The sequence below is a fragment of the Tauraco erythrolophus genome, chromosome 2 (genome assembly GCF_009769465.1).
Source record: "Tauraco erythrolophus isolate bTauEry1 chromosome 2, bTauEry1.pri, whole genome shotgun sequence".
Classification (NCBI taxonomy): Eukaryota; Metazoa; Chordata; class Aves; order Musophagiformes; family Musophagidae; genus Tauraco; species Tauraco erythrolophus.
In genome coordinates, this window is record NC_141466.1 from 122,316,964 (window position 1) to 122,337,746 (window position 20,783).

At 45.8% G+C, this 20,783-nt stretch overlaps 1 protein-coding gene across 6 annotated transcripts in view; it reads right to left on the reverse strand.

The window, feature by feature from the left end:
* Positions 1–549: 549 nt before the first annotated feature.
* Positions 550–20,783, reverse strand: part of SERTAD2 (SERTA domain containing 2) — an 83,926-nt gene continuing 63,692 nt past the window's right edge. For 5 of the 6 annotated variants that reach the window (XM_086631865.1, XM_086631866.1, XM_086631864.1 and 2 more), the window contains one exon: positions 550–3,617. In XM_086631865.1, the coding sequence (XP_086487991.1) occupies positions 2,669–3,613 (945 nt within the window). In that variant the 5' untranslated portion in view covers positions 3,614–3,617 and the 3' untranslated portion in view covers positions 550–2,668. Of the gene's footprint in view, positions 3,618–5,293; positions 5,428–9,164; positions 9,229–20,783 lie in introns of those variants that run through there. The other variant, XM_086631862.1, reaches the window with a different exon arrangement.

Below are 20,783 nucleotides of genomic sequence, written 5' to 3' on the forward strand. Positions count from 1 at the left end.
TCCCAGCTCTCCAAACATGGCATCGATGGGAACTTTCGCCTAGCATATGGTATTTGTTTAAATTTGTAAGTAATCTCGAAAAAAAGGGCACCTCCAGCATACTGTAAATCAGGTTTTTAACCGTGGCAAGGCAAGTGCTTACCAAGTCACCGTGTGAAACTGCTGATGGTTCCACACGCCTACAGGCTTGTGCAGCCAGACACGCAGCCCTCGCGTGGCTATGGTTTTTCCCAGTTACTCCAGTTACAAGAGGTGCAGAATCCGGCAGGGCTGTTCGTTTTCCTACAAGGGCCAAGAAGGGCGGCTGAACGAGGTCCAGTCGCTCCTTCTCCACCCCTTTGCTTCCGATGGTCCCTAAAGCTACCTTGGTCAACAGTTTTCCGCCTGAAGCAATAACTTATTTTTTTTTTTAGTCCGTGTAATGAAACAACTGTAAATCCATCAGCATCCCACTGCTTCACTGAGTTCAACTTGGGAAAAAAGAAGCAAGCAAAACCCACCCCCCCAGCCAGTTCCCTTCCTCCTCCCCCAGCCCCCCCCCGTCTCACCCTGGCGGATGAATCAGGAGCCAGAAGCGCGTTTCGTAATTTGTACGTGCCGCGTTTCATTTCCATGAGGAGTTCCTTCATTGCGAAAACGTGTTCGCTTTCATACTGTGCCTGTGTGCATATCTACGTTACATCCCTCTACCTATACACTAATAAATATATATGGCCTGGTTTAAAGTGCCAATCGATAAAAAGCCGCCTCATTAAAAGGCAGACAAGACCCAATTTCATCCATGACAAGAAGGGAGCAGAATCGGCTGAATATTGCCAAATGACGTAAAACATAATTTAAAATTTCTTAAATAAATATAAAAGTTATTCCTAAAGAAGCCATAGGCATGTCAACAATATAGGTTGTGACCGGCGCTCAACAGCTAAAGTACCATTGAAAAACTAAAATGCCATAGCAACTTCAGCAATAGGTATGATACATTGCAACCATTTTTTTTTTTTTTGTCATTTGTTTGTTTGTTTTTTCTTCTTTTAAATTAAATGTACACCACAACGAACTTAAAAAAACGCTATTGGTGCAGTAATGAGAAGACTTCTCGGGTGTTACGGGGAACGGGACCATGCATAGAAAGCTGTGTCTGTATAGTCGTCGTAAAACGGGTCTATAAAGTGTAAAGCAGGTAACACAGTTGATACAAGAAACCAACCCTCTACGAGATGCCAAGCGATGTAACACGACTGGCTCCAGTTCCAACAGCAATGGATAGTCAAGATAGTCATCCAGTGCAGGTAAGAGATGAGCTTCACTGCAGTAATACTGAAGTTGCCTTTTTCAGCACTTAGCACAGTGAGGTGGGGAGAGGGAAGGAGAAATGCTCCAAGAAAGGACGAGTGGATGCTGTCAACGCCAGTCTTCTGCCCGCTCCGCATGGACACCCATCGGTCAGGAAGGCTGCCGCCAGAGGTTGGCTCTCAGTGAGCGACGGGCACGTTTCCCCCTCAAAACCGTTCCCGGGAGCTTCGGGTGAGGAAGTGCTGATCCACCACTGTGTTAAGGCGCTCCGCGTCGCATGGGATGGGTGTCCCGGCAAGGGGACGCGGGAGGGCTTGGAGGCACCGGCCCGGTGCCCGGACCGGGAGGCTGCAGCCGCGGTGGCGCTCGGGACCTCTTCGGGTGAAGTTCCACAACTGTTTCCTGCCAACTGCTTCACATACGTGTTGGAAAAGGACATGGCTCTAAGTTTCAGGAATCACAGTAGTGCGCAGTGGGTACAGCAGGGAGCAAACACTTGTGAAACTCCTGCAGAAGCAGCTCCCAGCCCTTTCTTAAAGCACTTTTTTTGTTTGCATTCAGGGAAACCGACTGCAGGCTTATTTGATCCAATTTCCTCTTTGCACCATACACATATAAAACATTACAACTCTGTATAAAAGTACAAGTGGTTCTTGTACATCTGAATTATGCAGGAACTATGTGAGCAAATCCTATCAAAATAGCTATTTTTTTTTTGTGTGTATAAACAGCATTTGTTTTTAGAAAAAACAATATCATAAACTGCAGAATCTGTACAAAAATATAAAATAAATTTGGGCAGCAGTTTCTAAACAGCCATGTAAATGCAACACTTAAAGAGGAGCAGGTTAATGCCTCCAAAAGGCTGAATTGCTAAGTCAACCTATACAGGGCTAAAATGGTATTGAGATTATCTAAATAATAAAATTTTTTACCTCTTGCAATAAAACTTATAGAAAAAATAGACAAATATGCACATGCAATTTACAGCTTTCCCCAACATAATCCTTGTGCTTAGCTTTTACAATTTTTTTTTGTCTTTTTTTTTTTCCTTTTTTTTGTAATAACATAACGTCATCTACAATACATATTCTTTCCTATACCAGGATATTCGGTCTTCCTTGAGGAACCACTTTAAAAAAAATACATTAGAAGTGGTCATACATGGATGAAGGCACTCCAACTCTGCTTGAAGCAAAAAACTAGTGTGATCCTTTTCTTTTCAAAAAAGGCAAGCAAGGACGCATGCACAGTGCTGTGAATCGGGGGTGGGAGGGACTATGGAAATACTACCGAGTGTATATACTGGTACTTAAAATTAAAAAAAAAAACAAAACCAAAAAGAAAACACCCCAAGTTGCTATATTTCTATATTTTAAGACCCAACAAGCACCTCCATGATGTGATCCAGTTCTGTGAGGTCCATTTTGAAAGGCTGATTTGGAGTTACTGGTTGACTGCTGTACGGAGCGAGAGTTTTTAGGAGCTCATCTGCTGAGACAGGAGCCATTTTTGAGGCAGCCCCTGTGGCAGACGTGCAGGGGTCAAAATCATACATGGACGTATCAATGTCAGCGAACAGAATATCATCCAGGGTCAAGTCTGTGAGGAAACCCGTGGAAGTCGTTATCTCAAAGTTTCCAGGGAGCGAGTCCATGAGTTTCGATTCGGCCGTTCTGCTCTCCGGGAGGCCCTCGGGCTTTTGAACGTCGGACTCGCCGGGATGGTCTTTAGAGTCATGGGCTGCTGTTTCGGCTGCTACTGCCTCTGCGGAGGTAGGTGCTGGACAAAGCTCCTCGATTTCGTCCAAGGCTGAGGAGAAGCTGTCCTTTACTGGTTGGAGAGCAGGAGGTGGTGGTTTTGTCGGACCATCGTGCTGGACAGTCGGGGAAGTGCAAAAAGTGTCGTCCTCGAGCAACGAGGCCGGGGTGAGGCAAGACTCCAGGGGCGTAGTGCTTACGAAGTCGGTGGGGAGAAGGGGCTGGGAGGCGAGATGGCTGAACGCCGGCGGGGCCTCGCGGAAGCTGTCGCCAAGAGGGTCGGCGGGCTGCGAAGCGGTCACGAACACGGGCCTCAAGCTGCCTTCTTGTTTGAGTTCTTCCTGGATTCGCCTCAACATGTTGTTGATTAAAACTGTCTTTTGCAAGCTTGGCTCGGTTAATGGCCTGTGGTTATAAAGTTTCATAAGGGAAATGTTGAAGATAGTCTGACGCTGTAAGGTGTAAGACACCTTAGAGGGACCGTCAGTAGGAGACACCACTTTGCCTTCCAACCCATCTTCATGCTCGTCAAACTTCCGCTTTCCTCCTTTCCCCAACATATATCTGGAAGAAAAGAGAAGAGACTGATGAAGCCAGCACAGCTTGAAGCCTGCTCTTCCAGCCTGAATCACTACCCCAGTCCACCCACACACGGTCCACCCTTGCACATGTGGTGTGGACAGATTGGCCGCTCTGTCCCTTCCTTGCTTACCCCTAACAGTCACAAGTGGAAACCTGTCCACATAACTCACTCATTCTTGGCCCACAGCAGCACAATGAGGAAGCAGAAGCTGCCTTAACGCGGTGCTCTGGTCCGTCATGTTTAAGCACGGCTACGCTGGTAAATTCCAAGCAGGAACTCAAACAGCATCTATAAAACTCAAGCCCTTGTGCGCTTGGCAGCAAATTTCCCTCTTGCATATGTTAAGCATATGGTCCCCAAATATCTGTATGTAGGTGCACGAGCTACCGATGCTATGCTGAACGCTCCTTTAAAATTCCTGACTTGATGCAGTACTACGCCTGGGAATGCAAACGTAATACACCGAGGTTCTTACAGTGAATCTCCCTTTTTATTCAAAAGCGTGCTTATGGAGGGAAGGGGAGTGAGGCTCAAGCAATTGTATACTGAGAGAAACCTTCCCGGTGAATTCGGGAGACTCGGCCCTTTAGCACACCAGGATACATGCATCTCTGACCTCACGGGTTGATTTAACGGATCACCTAAGGGCTAAACTTCTAGAGCAGGAAACACAGTTATTACACTCAGAATTAGACAAATTACAGATGAAGAAGAAGATCCATCAGGTCTTTTAGTCTAATCTCCAAGACCATTCTCTGTACCACACTCCGCTGCTGTAGCCAGGGCCTTCAATCCTGACAGTGCCCAGGTCCCTGGCACCTGCCTTGGAAAGCTTCGGAGGAGCATCTCCTGAAGAGAGCACACCCCATCCAGGAGCCAGCCCCTCGGGGAGCACTCCAGTCCCACGCTCCGAGTCCCCATGGGAGCGCAAGGCCCTGCCTGCCCCTTGGCTGGGGGCAGGGGGATGAGCTGCGTCCCCACCTGCACAGGAAGCAACGGCAACTCCGGCTGGGGTGGGCTGCACTCCCACCCTCTGCTCTTCGGAGCACGGGAAGTGTTTTCACACAGAGGTGTTTGAAATCCTTCCCTCAGCTCCTGCCTGGCTAAGGCCTGGTAAGGCTTTTGGGAGCTCGATAGCCAGAGGGAGAACAGCTTCTGCACCAGAGCAAGGATGCATTGCTCCAGAGGCACCATTTGTCTTCACTTCTCCCCCATGAAAGCGTGTCCCTCACTCAGGACTATGTCAGGTTTCGTTTGAGAACAAAAGAATGCCGTAGGGCTTTCTAAAGAATAAAAGTCAGCATAAACGCACGTGCTTTTTCTCCTGGTCAGATGGCAGATTTTGAAGAAGGAAACAAAGGGAATTTTACCAAACTTGCCCCGTGTCACAAATCATTTCTGAGCCAAGAGTAAGTAGGGCAGTTCAATCCCCTGTGCTGTCTCTTCGAGGATGTTTCAGAGCGCCTGGAAACACTCCTCTACGCAGCGCAGTCCCAGCCTCACTTTGTCACCCTTATTTTTGTGACATGAAGATCCTCCCAAACGCAGAGGAACGAAGGAATTGCTGTACTGTGACAGAGGCACAACCTAACATTATGCATCTGAACAGGGAGGGCTTTAGGGTCAGCAACCCTCTCTGCCCCACACCACCCCTCACCTTCGCTGAGCAGCCAGGGTTTGGGTTGGTGAAATTCCCAGGATTACGTGGGTGAAACCGCATGGTCCATGTGACGGTCACTTCTTGCAGTGCTTGTGAGACAGCAGGTTCCCTCTGACTCTCTCCCCTACTACCTGCACGGACCCAGTTTACCAGAAAAGATGTTTTATTGCATCTAAACCAAAACTAGAAGGAGCAGAGGCCGGTGCTATACCTCACTTGCCTGTCCCATGGGCTGCATCAAATAAGCCAAGGAAAAGTCCTGCGGAGACAGGGGTAGGACAGCAGGCATTGCAGAGAAGCACCCCTTCCCGGATGCTTCCACATTTTAATGGCCAACGTTTGGGTTTTCCTCTTTCATTTCCCTGAGTAGAGCAGCGAGGTGCTCAAGCACTAACCCAGCTGCCCTTTTAATAGGATCACGGACAGCTCCCTGTTCATCCCTGTGTCCCTCCCCTCCATTTAACAAAATGCTAATAAAATGGCATGAAGCTTTCTGCCTCATTTAAAAAAAAAAAAAAAAGAAAAAGAAAAAGTGGAAGATGCTTTCCAGCCGCAGCTACCCAGAGAGAAGTTGCAACAGGCATATAAATAGATTTTTAACCCCAAACCTGACTCCTCTCATAGGAGCTTTATTATGCAGCTATCTCCTAGCTATCGTCTAGGAGACAAAACTCACTTTCCTTATCCAAGTACAATTCCCAATTCCCCCAACAGGATCCATGCCTGCGAAATGACTGCACCAGGCAGCTCTAACACTAATTTGATCGCCCTACACCGGTCCTGCAGTAGCTAAGGACTTGCAAACATCCCCAAGAATGTTTGACAAACCTTTAAAAGCAAAGAGCCCTTGCGAAAAGGGAGAGGGGGCAAAAGAAGTCAGGGTTTCGACACAAAAAAGCTTCAGAAAGCATTTGCTGGATGTTAAATCCAAAATCAGATTGGGTGAAGTGAGCCTCTTCTGGTTAAAAATAAGTCCCAAATCCAGATCATTTTCTAGCATATTATGCAATTAAAAAAAGAAAGGCGGGGGGGAGGGAGCAAGCTGAGCGGAGCTGAGGAACGGGTAGGCTGCCATCCAAGCTCCTTGGCCAGCTACCAGCAATCCCCGCGCCTGGAATCTCGGGTGAACAAAACCTCTGAAATTTAGCACTACTGCTGAAGTCTGGTTTTTCTCTGCTCCCTAGTGTTACTTCCATGGACTACTCCAGAGCTGTGCACGTGGGTTTGGGGGGTGTGTGTGTGGGGGGGGGGTTGCTGTTCAAGCATTCATGACGGACATGCTTCCTTCCACTTCGGACAGATAGAGCAAGAAAGGGAGGATCAGGTTAGCAAGAATCCAAACCCCTGCCCAAGTCCAGCTGGTTTTCAAAGCAGCGATGGGTTAGGAGGAGAGTGAGCAGCTTTCCATCTCTTCCTACTATCCGCTTCCTCTGAAAAGAGACAGACTCTGTCCTAAAGACATACCAACGCTCCTTCCACAATGCTCTATTTAAAGGAGAATTTTTTTAATGGCTTGGGGACTAGGAGAGTTTCGAAGTTTGTCAGGCTCTGCAAGGAATGTTTAAAAATATTCACTGCACAAAGCAAACCTTTTTTTCCTCGCCTGATAAAGAAAACGGACCATTCGGGTGGCCACGCTCCGTTCCCTGTGCTTGATTATTAATTATTATTGTCAGGAGACGTCAGCAAGCGTTTTAAATTAACCCCATTGAGCCCATTTGCATCCCAGATTGAGGTGCTGGTAATTTAAGACTTTTTTTTAAGCTGATCAGTAGGAGCTATGGGATCATCATCAGTAAACACAATGATAACCTCACTACGTCATTTTCCAGGAAGCTTAGAAATGATGCAAGGTTTCCTGTGTGTGTGACCGTCAAGCTTTCACATCTCACTCGATCTTCACAAAGCTTGGTTCAGAGCTTGTCCTTCTAAAAGATAAAATAGACGAGGCAACTCCCAATTTCACCTACTAGCTTTCCAGCGCAGCTTTCAGTTTCCTTTTCCCCAGAAATGCTCTCTGAAGCGAGTTTAACCATTAAAGCGGCAAAGCAGGATGCCAGCCTAAGGAAAGGGGATTTTATTCCTCAAAACAGGGGGCTCAAGAGCACCTCTAGACTCTCAGCTTTATGGAGTTTTATTTTATCCCCTCCTCCTCTGGCACGCAACCGGGAATTGTAAAAACATTTTCCTCCAGTTTTCATAAATCACTGTATTCATTCTAAGCAAAGCAAGAAGGCAGTATCTTTTCAGACCGACTGATAGAGTCAGTAAAAACAGACAGGCTTCAGGCTTGCAAGCCTTTCTCTGGATCTCCATAGAGGAATTTTATAGTTTCTGACTGCCACAGCTTAACACAACGTTGCCTGTTCGTTCTTTACAGTTCAAACCATCTCTTCCCTCCTTCAACCAACAGTTTCATGCCTACATGAAAGAGATTCATTTTCTATGTCTTAATACACCGAATAACATTTAAAAAAAAAAAAAAAAGAAAAAACAAGCTATACGATGCCAACATTTGATCTGGTTCAGTTCTGTTCATCTCAGAAACTTTGCTCCTCGCCTTTCCAGCCAAAGCTCCTGCTGGGAGAACGAAAACACCAAACTTACGGATCAAGTTGGGCAAAGATCAGTCCAAAATGAGATATACCCACACCTTGCCAGGTGCCAGAAGACAAGAGTTGGCCTACCAAGTCACACGGCCATAACAGGGACAGCCAGACAACAGCAATCCACCAAAATGCATGACTGGACAGGCAGCAACAAGGGGTCACGTCCACGGAGGGTCTTTTGTGCATCTGTTTTGGCTGAGCAGCAGTCCCAGCCAGAAGTATTTCTGCTGCATTTCCATCTGTCTGCCAGCAAATTTCATTTTGGGGCCAAGCGTTAAGAGTTGAGATGGGATGTCGCTTTGTTGTTGTTGTTTTAATAAAGGGTGTTGCAGGGGTTTGGTATGCAAGTTAGTTTTCAGTGTTATTTAGGTATGTGGAACCAGAAAGCTGAAGAAAGGCAAAGGAAAAACTGCATTTATCCGGGGATTGGGGCGGGGGGAGTTACTTGGAGATCTTCGCCAATGTTATCTACCAGTTGGCTCTGCCTCTGGAAGACCCAGACCCAAAAGCTGAACTATTGTTGCTGAGAAAGACTGAACTTGCTTTTTCGCCCATTTAGGGTGATTGCATGCGTCTCAGAGCCGGAGAAACCCTAGCATTGTTTGGGAGTTGGCTTTTCTTAATTGAAAAACAAAAGTAATATATATTTTTTCATTTGCGTGTCATTTAGCTTCCTTTTATTGGCTCTGAACGCTCTTCAGACAGAGCTGGAAAAAAATGCAGTTGGAGCTCAGTAGAAGAGATAATCAGGCTGGAGCGGGTGGTTCTCTGGAGTCAACCATCATCGATTAAACACAGAAAAGCTTGTGCAATGCCTGACTATGTCTCTGAGCCCACTTAGTGATGGATCCTTCGCTCTCCAGAGGACAGAGGTAGGCGCACATCGTGAGAGAAGCATTGTATTTATTGACTGTACTTAGGACGTTATACCTTGTCATTGCCGGACTACTTCTGAAACCTTTAGTAAGTGGGAGTCTGGCACAGGGAAGCACTGGATATATAGAAATGGAGGGGAGTAAGTGATTTGGTTATCTCACCAATAATAAAAATACCCTTTAATGTTAATTCTCAAAGGCTTTTAACAGTTTAGTTTAAAACGTCTCTCAAGACTGAGGGCTCTTCTTGGAAATCAATTCCACAACCCACTAGTCCCTCCCCACTCATCAAGGCAGACAGGAAGGGAAAAAAAACAGAAAGAGGAACCGAATACCATGAGGGACAGCGGAAAAGGATCTTTAAGAAGTCACGTTTCCACTCACATATTTACACCACCCTATCGGTTGATCTAAAGGATGAAGAGCTTAATTCAGCAAGGTTCACTTTTAAAACGAGCACCATGTTGCTCAAAAAGGTGAAAGCATCAAACCCTGGAGTCCACCGGCAACCGCTCCTCCTAACACGGCCGAAAGCTGACGGAGAGATGTGAACAGCGGGGGCTTGTGCAGAAAAGTGGAGTTTAAAGCACAACCGGTTCCTTTCTGAAATCCTGGGTAAGTAAAACCACAGGGAACAAAAAAAAAAAAAAAAAAGACAGAGAAAGAAAAAGGCATCTTAGGGGAATTAAAATAAAACACTACTTCATGTACGCACATGCGCAGAAAAAAAATAAACAACACAAAAGCCCCCCATAAAAGCCCCCAAACCACAAACAGAGTACTGAATTTGAACATTTCATTCCCAAAACAAAGTTTCCCAAACCTCAGGTATAAATGAACCTCACTGGGGTTTCTCTGAGACTCTATCCTGTAAATTACGCAAGTGCTTTCTGTGTCACTTCTGGCACATGAAATATTATTTTCCTCTCCTCCATCCCTCACTCCTCATCCTTGAGGGTTGCATTGGCTGTATCCTGGCCCAACGGTAGTCAATGAGTGTTTTGTTACTGACTTCAGCAGGATCAGGATTTGGCATAGATAGCTGCAGGACCAAAATAAAAAGGCCTTTTGTGCCAACTGGGTTCAACTGGCAAGACGAGGGCTTGAGCTAGCGGAGGCAGGCTGGGCTACCACGAGGCATTTCAGTGCTGCCAGGTCCAGCTTGAGGGACCACCTGAACTTGGTAACTAGTCCTCACTACTTCAAAGCCTCTGTCCCTTACAGCTGGGGAGGCAAACAGGTAAAACTCTCTCCCCGTCCCTGCTTCCATGTCCCCAAGACGATGGCAGAGAGGGAGAGCAGCCATGTCTCTCAGGAAGACCTCCTCGGGGCAGGACCACAGCTTCACCCACCGCAGAACAATGCTCCTTGGCCTGAAGGATCCTAGGAAAACAGAGCAAACCTGCCCTGGCAGCTGGGTGCCGGCCTGCCCTCCGAGAGCACAGGCATCCTCCTCCCATTGAAAGCTGGAAAGGAAGGGAAACAGTCGAGGGGAACGCCAGTATAAATTTGGCACGTTCTCCCAGCCTCACTGAAAACAAGGAAGAAAGCTGAACAGCCCAGGTGTTGAGGTCTAACTCCAGGACTGGAGCAAATAAGCAACACGGACTTTCAGAGGAGACAGCCGCTGCGTGATGAAAATCACCCCTCCTTGAAGATTTCATCTTTTGACATCGAGGTCTTTAAATCCTGGCACGGCAGCATCCCCGGGAGCTAGTACAGCATGTACCACGCAGTAACGCACGGCTACGTTCAATATGCTGCAGCTGGCTTGCAATTTGTACACTGACGGGCGGTGTGGTGTGGGGATTTTTTTGTTGTTTTTGGGGTTTTTTTTGCAAGGCTGCTTCTCGGGATCTGATACAGATTTTACTCGTTCGAGTGTAATGCATCCATGTTGCCTGGCTCGAGAGGACTCCTGACAACTGCTGCCTGGTAAGAATTGGGTCTCACATCACACGTTGAGTTAGAAAACAAAAACCTCAAGCCTAGACAAGAGGTACGGGCAACAGAGCTGTGCTGAGGTTTCTGTCCTCTCCAGACGCAGTGCTCAGACTTTCCTCATTTACAAGGTTTGTTTTCCCTGACACTTAACCATTTTTACATTAATTCTGGCTGCCTTTTTTTTTTTTTCTTTTTTTAAACTGAGTGAGGCTTAATAAGCACTTACAAAACTCTCCTTTAGAGCTATATCAAAAAATTGGCCTCCTGGGTAGCTCTGTGCTTCCAGAGAGTACAGGGAATTGTTTTTATGTTTGCAAGCCTTCGCTGCAAGGCTGTCGGTGCCAGCAGTAACTGTGAGTGGCAGGTATTTTTCACTTATATTTTCTAGGGACTTAATTCTTCCTGTGCTGGATGGGTGAACCTCGGCTCTTCCAGAAGAAGCAGAGAGGCAAGTAAAGCTGCTCAGCATCCCAGCAGGAAGCACCCCACTCCTGCATTTAACAAGAAAAGCAGCCCCCTCTTCCTACAGAAATGCAGCCTTAGTCCCCTGCTTTAGGCACCGAGAGGGAAAACTGGAGCAGAGAGATTAGCAAGCTGAGTGACAGCAGTCTTTTCTAGTCTCAAGTTAAAATTGAAGTAAGAAGACAAACCATAACGGGTGACTTTCGGGAGCTAATCTAAGCAGGAATTAGCTAGGGACTGCACAAGGAAACCTCCTGGCAAACAGGAGACAAGACATCAGAGGAAGCTCAGACTCTCATCTGAGGAGCATCTGAAGTCACGCAGCTCTTGTGGGGCTTGACTTTGGTACTCGGAGCCTGAAGTCCCCAGGTCCCCGAAGGAGCGTCCACGTTAATCACGGAGTGAGGTGAAGCCTTCCCTAGCAAATAAGCAATGCAATTATAAAGCCAGTCAATAGTGTAACGCCAGCCAACGTGTTCCAGCGATATTTTGAAACTGTAATCTGATCCTACTGTTTCCATCCTCGTGCCTTGCCTGCTCTCCCTTGTTGCATACTGTACTATTTGAGGCCCAGAGGGCAAAGCAAGCTCTTGCTGTTTGTTAATGATCAGAAACTGCGTTTCGAGTGAGAGCTCTACGTGCGCCGCCCACGCTACTTTCTTGATAGTTTCTTAAACTTGCAGCCCGTCGAAGTCCAGCTAGATGGCTCTCTGAAAAACAAAAGCAAGCAAAACAACCAAAAACATGACTGCAAACTCCACTTCTGCCTTCGCTTTCCAGCTCCTTTTTACCACGCTAAAAAAAGGCAAAGCCGCAGTCTAAGGCAATCTCCGACTCTGCAGTGTGCTAAGTCTTGCAGGAAACATATGCTTCTATTAAATTGGAAACAGTTTCTAATGCTGTCAGTTTGCTAAATGTAACATGTTCCCTTGGAAGAAGTGGAGCAGTTTTAATGTTTTTGACTAACTGCACACACCAAACAGAGTATGTCTGATAAAGCTGGAATGGGCTCCAATAAATATAGCTTAGAATAAATTACTGCCTCATTAAGTAATTGTTTGGAAAAAGGAGAGCAGGTTTTCTAGATTATAGCCGTGTTATTAAGGGTGTTTATAATATTAGGAATTCTATCAGGGTAGCAGAACATAATGCAAGTTTAAATCAGACGAGCACTTGTTAGCTCGTTAAACCATTAAAGTCTACCCTGGCAGAATTAGAAGGTGAACAAGACTGCACAGGTTCCGTGCATGGAAAGCTAGCTAGGCGTATTTCGAACCAGCTGTGAGGCTGAAGGCAAGAGCAAAAGCTCTGAGCAACTCCGACAACTTCTTTTCAGTACAAAGCAAGAAGGGGGATATCGCTTTGCATCGTACCAGGGCTAGAAAACACTTATTCAAAATAGGTTTTATTCATGTACAGGAAGGCAGTTGTCTTTACTGGAAAAAAAAAAGAAAAAAAACAAAAGAAAAAAAAGAAAAAAACAAAATGAAAAAAGTAAAAAAAAAAAGAAAAAAAATAAAAAACAAAAGAAAAAAAAAAAAAAAATAAAAAAAAAGAAAAAAAAAAAAGAAAAAAGAAAAAACAAAAGAAAAAAAGAAAAAAAAGAAAAAACAAAAGAAAAAAAAAAAAAAAGAAAAAAACAAACAGGTTTGGATTGTCCAGCAGAAGTAATTTCTATCTTAAAAGGTCTCATATAGGCAAAATGTCAACTCTCACATGTTCTGCTTTAGACAGGACTTCCCATCAGCATCCTCACAACAGCCCCCAGCAGATGCAAACGAGGCCCCAGCCTGCCCTTGTTTGGTTTTCTCCTTAACTGGAAGTTTTATGAAACAAGCTTTCTACCACTGCTAATGCCACCTCACCCTTACCAGACCTGGTGTAGACGTGGCCCCGCTGACCACCAACCCCAGCAGCACCTGCTTTGAGCCAGATCAGGGTGAAGGATTCCCAGCTCCCTACTACTGGGTCAGTCACTGAGGGGAGAGAGATTTTCAAGCAAGACGGCAAAGCTGCCCTCTCCTCGGGTCACCTCTGTGCCAAATCCTCTTTACATCCTTCCCCAGCACGCCTGCACGCACCGTCTACTCACAGCAGTGCCCGTGCCACCACACAGGAGCCTCCTCACCACGGATCAGCTTGGCTGAGACTCTGTGCTTCAAAGAGCCACCTGAAAGAGCCGGGCTGAGGTTATTCTGAAATTCGGGTCTCCACGTGGCAGCGTTAAGGAAGCAGCCAGGCCTGCCGAGCTCGAGTCAAATCATACTGCGCTGTGTACACACGGGCTGAGCAACTCCGCTGCCAATATCAAAAGCTCAAGAACCAGGAGCCGCATGGCACACCTGGGCATCAGTAGTAGGAAATCAGAGCCGCAGTAAATACAGCCAGGCACAGCACTAGGCCAGATCCTCTGACTTTACTACGTGATTAGCTGATTATTCAGCAGACTCTGCTTGTTGTCACCCGTAAAATATGCCAGGGCTTCTACGCACGAGGCTCGCGGGGATCAGCCAAGAAGCTTCCCCCTGCTCCACATCACGGTTTCTTTTCACAAGTCCAGCGCTCTGGGACTCCTTGCACGGAAGCAGGAGACGCCGGTCCCACGCGCAGGACCACGGCACGATGAAATCTCCCCACCAACGGGCAAGGAGCCACACCAGAGCTGGCGCGCACAGCTCTGCGCTGGGAGAACCAGGAATATAATCTCTTCAAGCGGCGGAGCAGCAGCAATTACGACGGCTGTGTACTGCTTCAGGGCCCAATTCAGCCAAGGGCTGACTGCCTTCCATTTCTTACCGCTGCAGAGCCGGCAGGCATCAGCAGAGCAAAAGCACTGGCTAAAAAGAGGCACCTTACTTATAAATTAAACTCAAAACAATCTGAAAGAGCTAGCGTGGCCACCAGAAAGTGACAGAGACTAGCAAACACACGCTCCCTTTTCACTGCTAAAATTACATGCCTGTAATGACAAGATGCTACTGGTCAGATTCTAAGGGAGAATGATGAAATAGCAAGACCGGCTACACATCCCTCCTCCTCTGCAACGTCGCTCGGAACAATAGATTACAGCAACGTTTGTGTTAGACTGTACAAGACATCTCTATTGGCACACATGTGTCACGGTCCAGCTGATATTTTTAGTGTACATAGGGACTGAGAGTTGTAGGCATTTCTTCGCTGGGTATGTATAATTCCTACAAAGGTTAATGAGAATTGTGTGTGCATCCAAGAGAGACGAGACCCCTTTGTGTATAATAAGAGAGAGTTTTCCTCGCGTATGTATAATTACTTGGATTGAATCCTTGCTTTCAGGCATATCGTAGCATCTTTTCCCCACAGACGCCTTGTTTTTCCCCCTTGTGTAGACCCTTAATAAACACATGGGGGGAAAAAAGTACCCACGTTACTGTGGAAGGAACTGAATGGTTTGCCAAAAAGTAGGTTATTGCTCTGAAAACAGTGTTGAATAAATTATCACAGTCAAACTGAAAATGCAGCGAATGGCAGGGGGGAAGGAGAGGAGAGAAGAAAAAAAAGTCCTCTAAAGAAACACATACTGCAAAATGCAACATACATCCCAGCAATGACAAGTCATTTTAGTTTCTGGCCTGCAGGTTTTATTTGCTAACCAGTTTCTTGCTACTGAAAGTTAAAATAGAAGAAAAGAAAGAAGGTGTTTCCCTGGCATTCTTAAAAGCAGCTATATGGCTTGAGTCGTTTTCAACAATTTTGCTTAAATGAAACGAGCACAGCCCTGCAAACAAGTATATTCTGGAAAAAAACACCTACTCACCTCCAAGTTTCTTTTAAAGAGGTGGAAAAGCTGTTGGACATTTCTCCACCACCAGTGAAAACAACAACGAAAAAAAAGCACTAGTTAAAAGTTTGACACGAATGTTTGCTAAGATGGCATTAAGTGATGTTAAACAAGATGATAACTGTCGGCCTTTCAGTCCAGCGTACTAAAGCTCTCGCGTTTCTTGAGATACAGCATGTGTTTTCACGTCCAAGGAAGAGGAGCCTTCTGAAAACTGACAAAGGGAACTCTGGCCAGCCTCTGGCCAGCTTCTCAAGCTGTAACAGCTACAAGTTAAGAGACGAAAGAGATCCCATTTTTCACGGCACCTGCTTGAATTCACAAAAAAAACTACTACACCAAAGCAATACTCTTCAAAACAGCCACCGTGGGGTCCACGTAACTTTAATGTGTAGTAATTTAAATTCACAAACAAATCACTTAAACTTTTACAGAGACACCCTTTTCATAGCATATTTTAAAAACGTGTGTATTAAACCTGTATTTCGAAGCAGGCTTACTGCCTCCATGTCAATTAACATGGACTAAACAAACTTAACCACAAACTAAGTCTTTTGAAATTGGGAGTGGAAAATACAGAAGGAGAAGGGATCGGGAAACTGAAACTAAATGTCCTGAACTTCATTTCATAGTCGGTCGGTCACAACCCATTCACCTCACCCAAGATAGTATTACATTGATTTTCCCCACAATTAAAAAAAAAACTAATCGTCAGAGCACATATGTATCACGCTATGTTCCACTGCCAGCGAGGGGAAGCACAGCAGCAACAGGAAGCTTTACGCTGTATGTTACACACATAGGAAATATTCTCTCTCTTCTATTCATTCACAAGTTATTTCTTGAATACTTTAGTTAGGGGAAAAAAGAGGAAGGTTGTTTAGAAAAGCCAATTTTGCCAAACAGATGGAGTAGGAGGGTAAGGGACGCCATGGGCTAGATCACAGGAGGGTAACCTAAGCAGGTTACTGTACCCCTGGGAGAGCCAGCATGAAAGTAACCCTGGTCAAAATCCCTCTGACTGCTGCACAGACTAATAAAGTGTAAGTCCCTCCTCCTACACAGGGGCAGGTGAAGGCACAAGAACCAACTGGCAACAAATCATGCTACGCCAAAAAACGCTGAAGTAGAGTGGCTTCTCTCTCACAGGCACACACACGTGCAGAGCGGTAAGAAAGCAAAATGTTACCACTCTTTAAAAAAAAAAACCACTGTGGTTTGTGCACAAATGCCAGCCTATCTTGACAAAATGTACATTTTAAAAATACGCAAATGATATGCACGCACGTGTACGTGTATCCATTAAACGCTTCTTCCAAGGGTGAAAGAGTGCCTGTAAAAACACATGAAAAGTAAAGAGTCTGTGGAGGCACCGGAAGATGATGATGTATTTCTGAACTAGGTTTTAAAACTTCATTTTGCAGCTACCTGAAGTTAAGACAAAGCTGCCTTTAGGCATCTCAAACTAGTCAGACCTGCTGTAGCAGTTGCACAGTCTGCTTCAAATATGCCCTCCACGCTCCTTTCAACCTCCACCCCAACATATATCCGCATAGTTTACCTCCAATCATGGGTGGTTCTTTCTATAGCGCAGTTCACTCAACCTTATTGCCTGCCTGGCACGGCAGGAGTTTTTATTTTAGCGACTAATGTTACAGACTAGTATAAGAAACTGTAAGAAAACAGCCGATAATTGTCACTTTTCCATTAAAAGTGAGTGTGGCTCAAACAGCACAAGGGTGTCCCGGGGGGGACTGAAAATCTGGGATCAAGAAAATAAGTTTTATTGGTTACAGATCATCCGAGCAAGTTTTAGGACGAGTTTAGATCTTTCCACCAACCCAGGGTTCCTTTGAAAAGGGAACTTCTTTCTTCTGCTACTTCCATGTACTGCCCAGTTTTAAAAATAACATTAAAAGAAAACAACCCGCATTTGCACTTTTCTCTTTGTATTCTACTATATTAAGAATACAATTTTTATTCTAACTTCACTGGAAGCAGAAGCTGTCAGATGAAATCTGATATGTCTTACTGGTGTGAAAGCACAGTAAACAGGCTTTGGCTCCCAATAATTACACAGGCTGAGACTCATGTCATTCAACGCCACTCAAAACTCAATTCCAGAGCAATATTAATGAGAAATTCCTCTTTAAGCCCACTGCTTCTCAAAACACTGATCATGTTATATAGGTTGGGAACTTCAGACGTTATATGGCAACACCTACGGTTTTACATACAAGCAGAACAGCGTACCGAACCCGGCCCCTTATTTGGAAGAATAATGGTTTGAAGTCGCCTAACACAGGACTCTGAGCACGGTTTTAACAGCACTGCAGCAGCCTGAATCCACAGTCACTCTGATGTGGCGGTGGCTGCTGTCTCACTTGAGCTAGCTGAGCCTCCACCTTCAAAGAAGGGACACATGAAAACCAAAAACTCGCTCTCTGGTGACTTGACAGCTTCTTTGGTCCTTTCAAACCATCTTGCTCCTTGTCATGACTTAAAGTCACTTCTGAAGACCGATGAAGCTGTACCACCACCAGCTGCCCAACGTTCCTGGAGATTGGACCCGCTCTCCCTTGGAAATGCCCCTCAAATCAGCTCTTCCCCACCCAGGAAGTCCCCTTGGTGCCGGAGGAATCTCCCGGCTGCAGGTCTAGAGTGTCTTCACAGCTCCTCCTGGCCACTCTGCAATGACACCGAGCATGTGACACGTTCACCGGGAACCATCAGTGACGCAAACGTCACCGTGCAGCGTCTATGCTGCACAAGGACACACCGTTTAACAGTCATACAGCCACGAGACGGAGGGCAGGGACCCTGCTGCGACCGGTGCTGTACGGCCGCAGGACACACAGGCCTCTTCCTTCCACAAAACTTCTACCATCTCCCAGAAACGCGTCTGCTTCGGACTCGATTTCAGCTGAGGTGAGTTCAGAACACCCAACGGCAAAGTTCGCGCTGCACTCACAGGGCTCGCTTTCCCCACTCGCGTTGAACAGTCAGCATTGTTATCTTATTTTCTGTTACAGTGTTTGCACTGGTAATGCTGAACAAACCTGAAGCCTCCACTACAGCAAACACAAAAAGTGACTTTGTTTATAAAAGAATTAAAGAACTGACACATGTTGAGGGTCTCTCTCCATTTACAGAAAACAGGCACTTCTTCGTGATGGCACAGTTTCTCTTGACTGATGGAAATTTAGAAATAAAACAAGTGGCAGAAAACATGCAACTATACCCTCCTGAAGAAAGTGAGTGCTGTTCTCACACTGGCAAATTCCCCTTTCTACAAACTATTAATTCACAAAAGACTCATCTACACTAAAGAGCCGTGCTTACTGCCAACCTGCTTACATTTAAGCTGGACCTTGCTCTCTCCTTTGGAACACTCCTGATCTTTGGACTTGGTAACTGAAAGCTGCCGTTTCTGGCACTGATTTGTGTGCGTGTTAAGGAACTGTTGCAACTGGAGCTGTCTCCTCACGGGTCGGTTACACATATAAAGCTGAGTTATAAGAAGGTGTCTCTCTTGCTACCCAGAACTTATAAAAAGTACATCACCAGAAGACTACTTACACTTTCAAAGTACTGCATTCTCCTTGCTTGACAGATTACACTTTAAGATGTTACATAAAAGCAAAAATAGTCACAAGTATTTTGGATCACCTGTCTAGAGTTAGCACTGCCAGAGATGAACTGTGCCAGGAGTGTTTTACATCACTGTGAAAAAAGTCAGAGTTCCTAAAAAAAATTTTTTTCCCTATGAATTATTTATTGGAAAAATAAAAGCAGCTTGTGTAAATGATGGCAAAATCCTTCAAACTAGATATTGTACAAGATCTGTTGTACTTCATGAAAGCTAAAAAGAAAATTTAGAATATGAAATTTCAGGTTTTCCTTGATATTACAACATTATCTCAAACTCCTTGATGCCTCTCGGGCAGACAATTCGAGTGCTTGGATTATTTATACTATTATTTCCAACAAAACACTGAGAAACTGTCATTATTTCATCTTTCCCATTAAAAAATAGCAGGTGTATAAAGGAATACAATTACAATTCTTAATAAATCAGCACCTACAGACATATTTAATGCTCTTTAGGACTGCTTCATCTACAGACAAAACCTGAAGTACCTACGGCTAGCAAGTTTCTTTCTGTTTGTTTTTCATCGTCTTCAGAGAGAAAGAAATCAGCCTGACACAAAAATCAAAGTGGTGCTTTAATATGCACAAAGTCTGGCTTCATTCGTTAGCAGCCCAATCCAGTTCCTGCACAAAAGGAGTGGGTGGTTTTTGCTACCAACTTAAATGGATGTAGGATCAGTCAGGAAAGGAGGAAGATCTACAGCTGTTAGGCTAGATGTCGCAATACTTGCCTGGACAATGGCAGTATTCCCTAGGACAGGCTCCCAGGTACCTGTCTGGCAGCACAAACGGCTAATCCTCCTCCTATCTCTACCACCACCACTAGCTCACTACGTCAAAACAGATTTCATCTTATTATGTAAAAACGTATGCATTTTAATTTCAAGCAGAAAGGGCTAGTTTCAATTTACCCTGCTTCATCAACTGCTTAATTTCTACAGCAACATAAGCACAAGCAGCAGCAACTTTTAAGAAAACACAATTCGTTTCTACAGTTCGTTTTACCACGCGAAAGCTTCCCGTGCACTTAGACGGAAACTTGAGGTGCCTCTGTCAATTTTGTACCCTGTGAGATGCCCATGAGACACAGGCACCTTCATTTGTGCAGGTGAATCCCCCCCCAAAAAAAAAATCAGAACGAAAAGGTAGGAAAGTCTTGTTTCGACTCACACAAAATAGAAACCGTTTACTCCATTTGAGAGACACAAGCCTAAAAGTGATGTTAGGGGGCAGCCAAGCCCTCTACCACCATTGTTTGAGCAAGAGCATGCTCTACCGTGGCCAAATCCAGCACCCACTGACAGCAGCGAGGGCCACCCTGCTGACTTCACCGGCCACTAGCTGAAAAAGCCTGGACTTTCCTGATCCTGAGAGTTTTGGACTTGTCTGAACACGGACCGGCACAGGCAACAGCTCTGGTGTGCTGTGCTGAAGTTTGGGTAAAGGGGCTGACAGCCCCCCACCCCAGATGGAGATGAAATGGGCAGATTTGCTTTATTTTACACCAGCAGCTGACCCGTAGCTGTAAATCAGCCACCGGGGGTCCCAGGGGACAGCACACAACCCCCTCTCCACAGATTTTCAACAAAAGTGGCCCTGGGTTTTCCAGCTGTGCTTCACCAAATGCAAGAAATGACAGCAGGTAACTGCACTCCTATTTCCACGCTTAAGGAGAACTCCTCTTTCCAGATCCCGACACACCGACATGAGCAAAGCAGCCAACGCTCTAAATGAAAGCGACATCGCAAAAGGATTTTTTTTTTCCCAAGCGTTCCCCCACCCTGAAGAAAAATCCAATAACCAATTTTCTTTTTCGCTATTGCTTCCAAAAGATGACCCACTCTGCTCACAAAAGCCCCCCCCCCCCCCCCGCCCCAGACGCCTGTGCTGGCGGCGCTCCCAAGGAAGACCCAAGTGCGCCAGGGCTCAGGGAAAAGACCCGCTAATCCCCTGCCCTGCTGCCGCCCTAACACCAACCCCTGGAAAGGTCCAGCCAGCGGGGCCAGGCGGGTTCTGCCCAGCCATATGTCACAGCTTTGCTCCAGCCGAGTGAAAGTCTCCCCCAGGCCCTTTTAGCTCTCCCGGCACCATGGCACGCACTTTCCGGGGTACCCTGAAGTCCCCGCTCT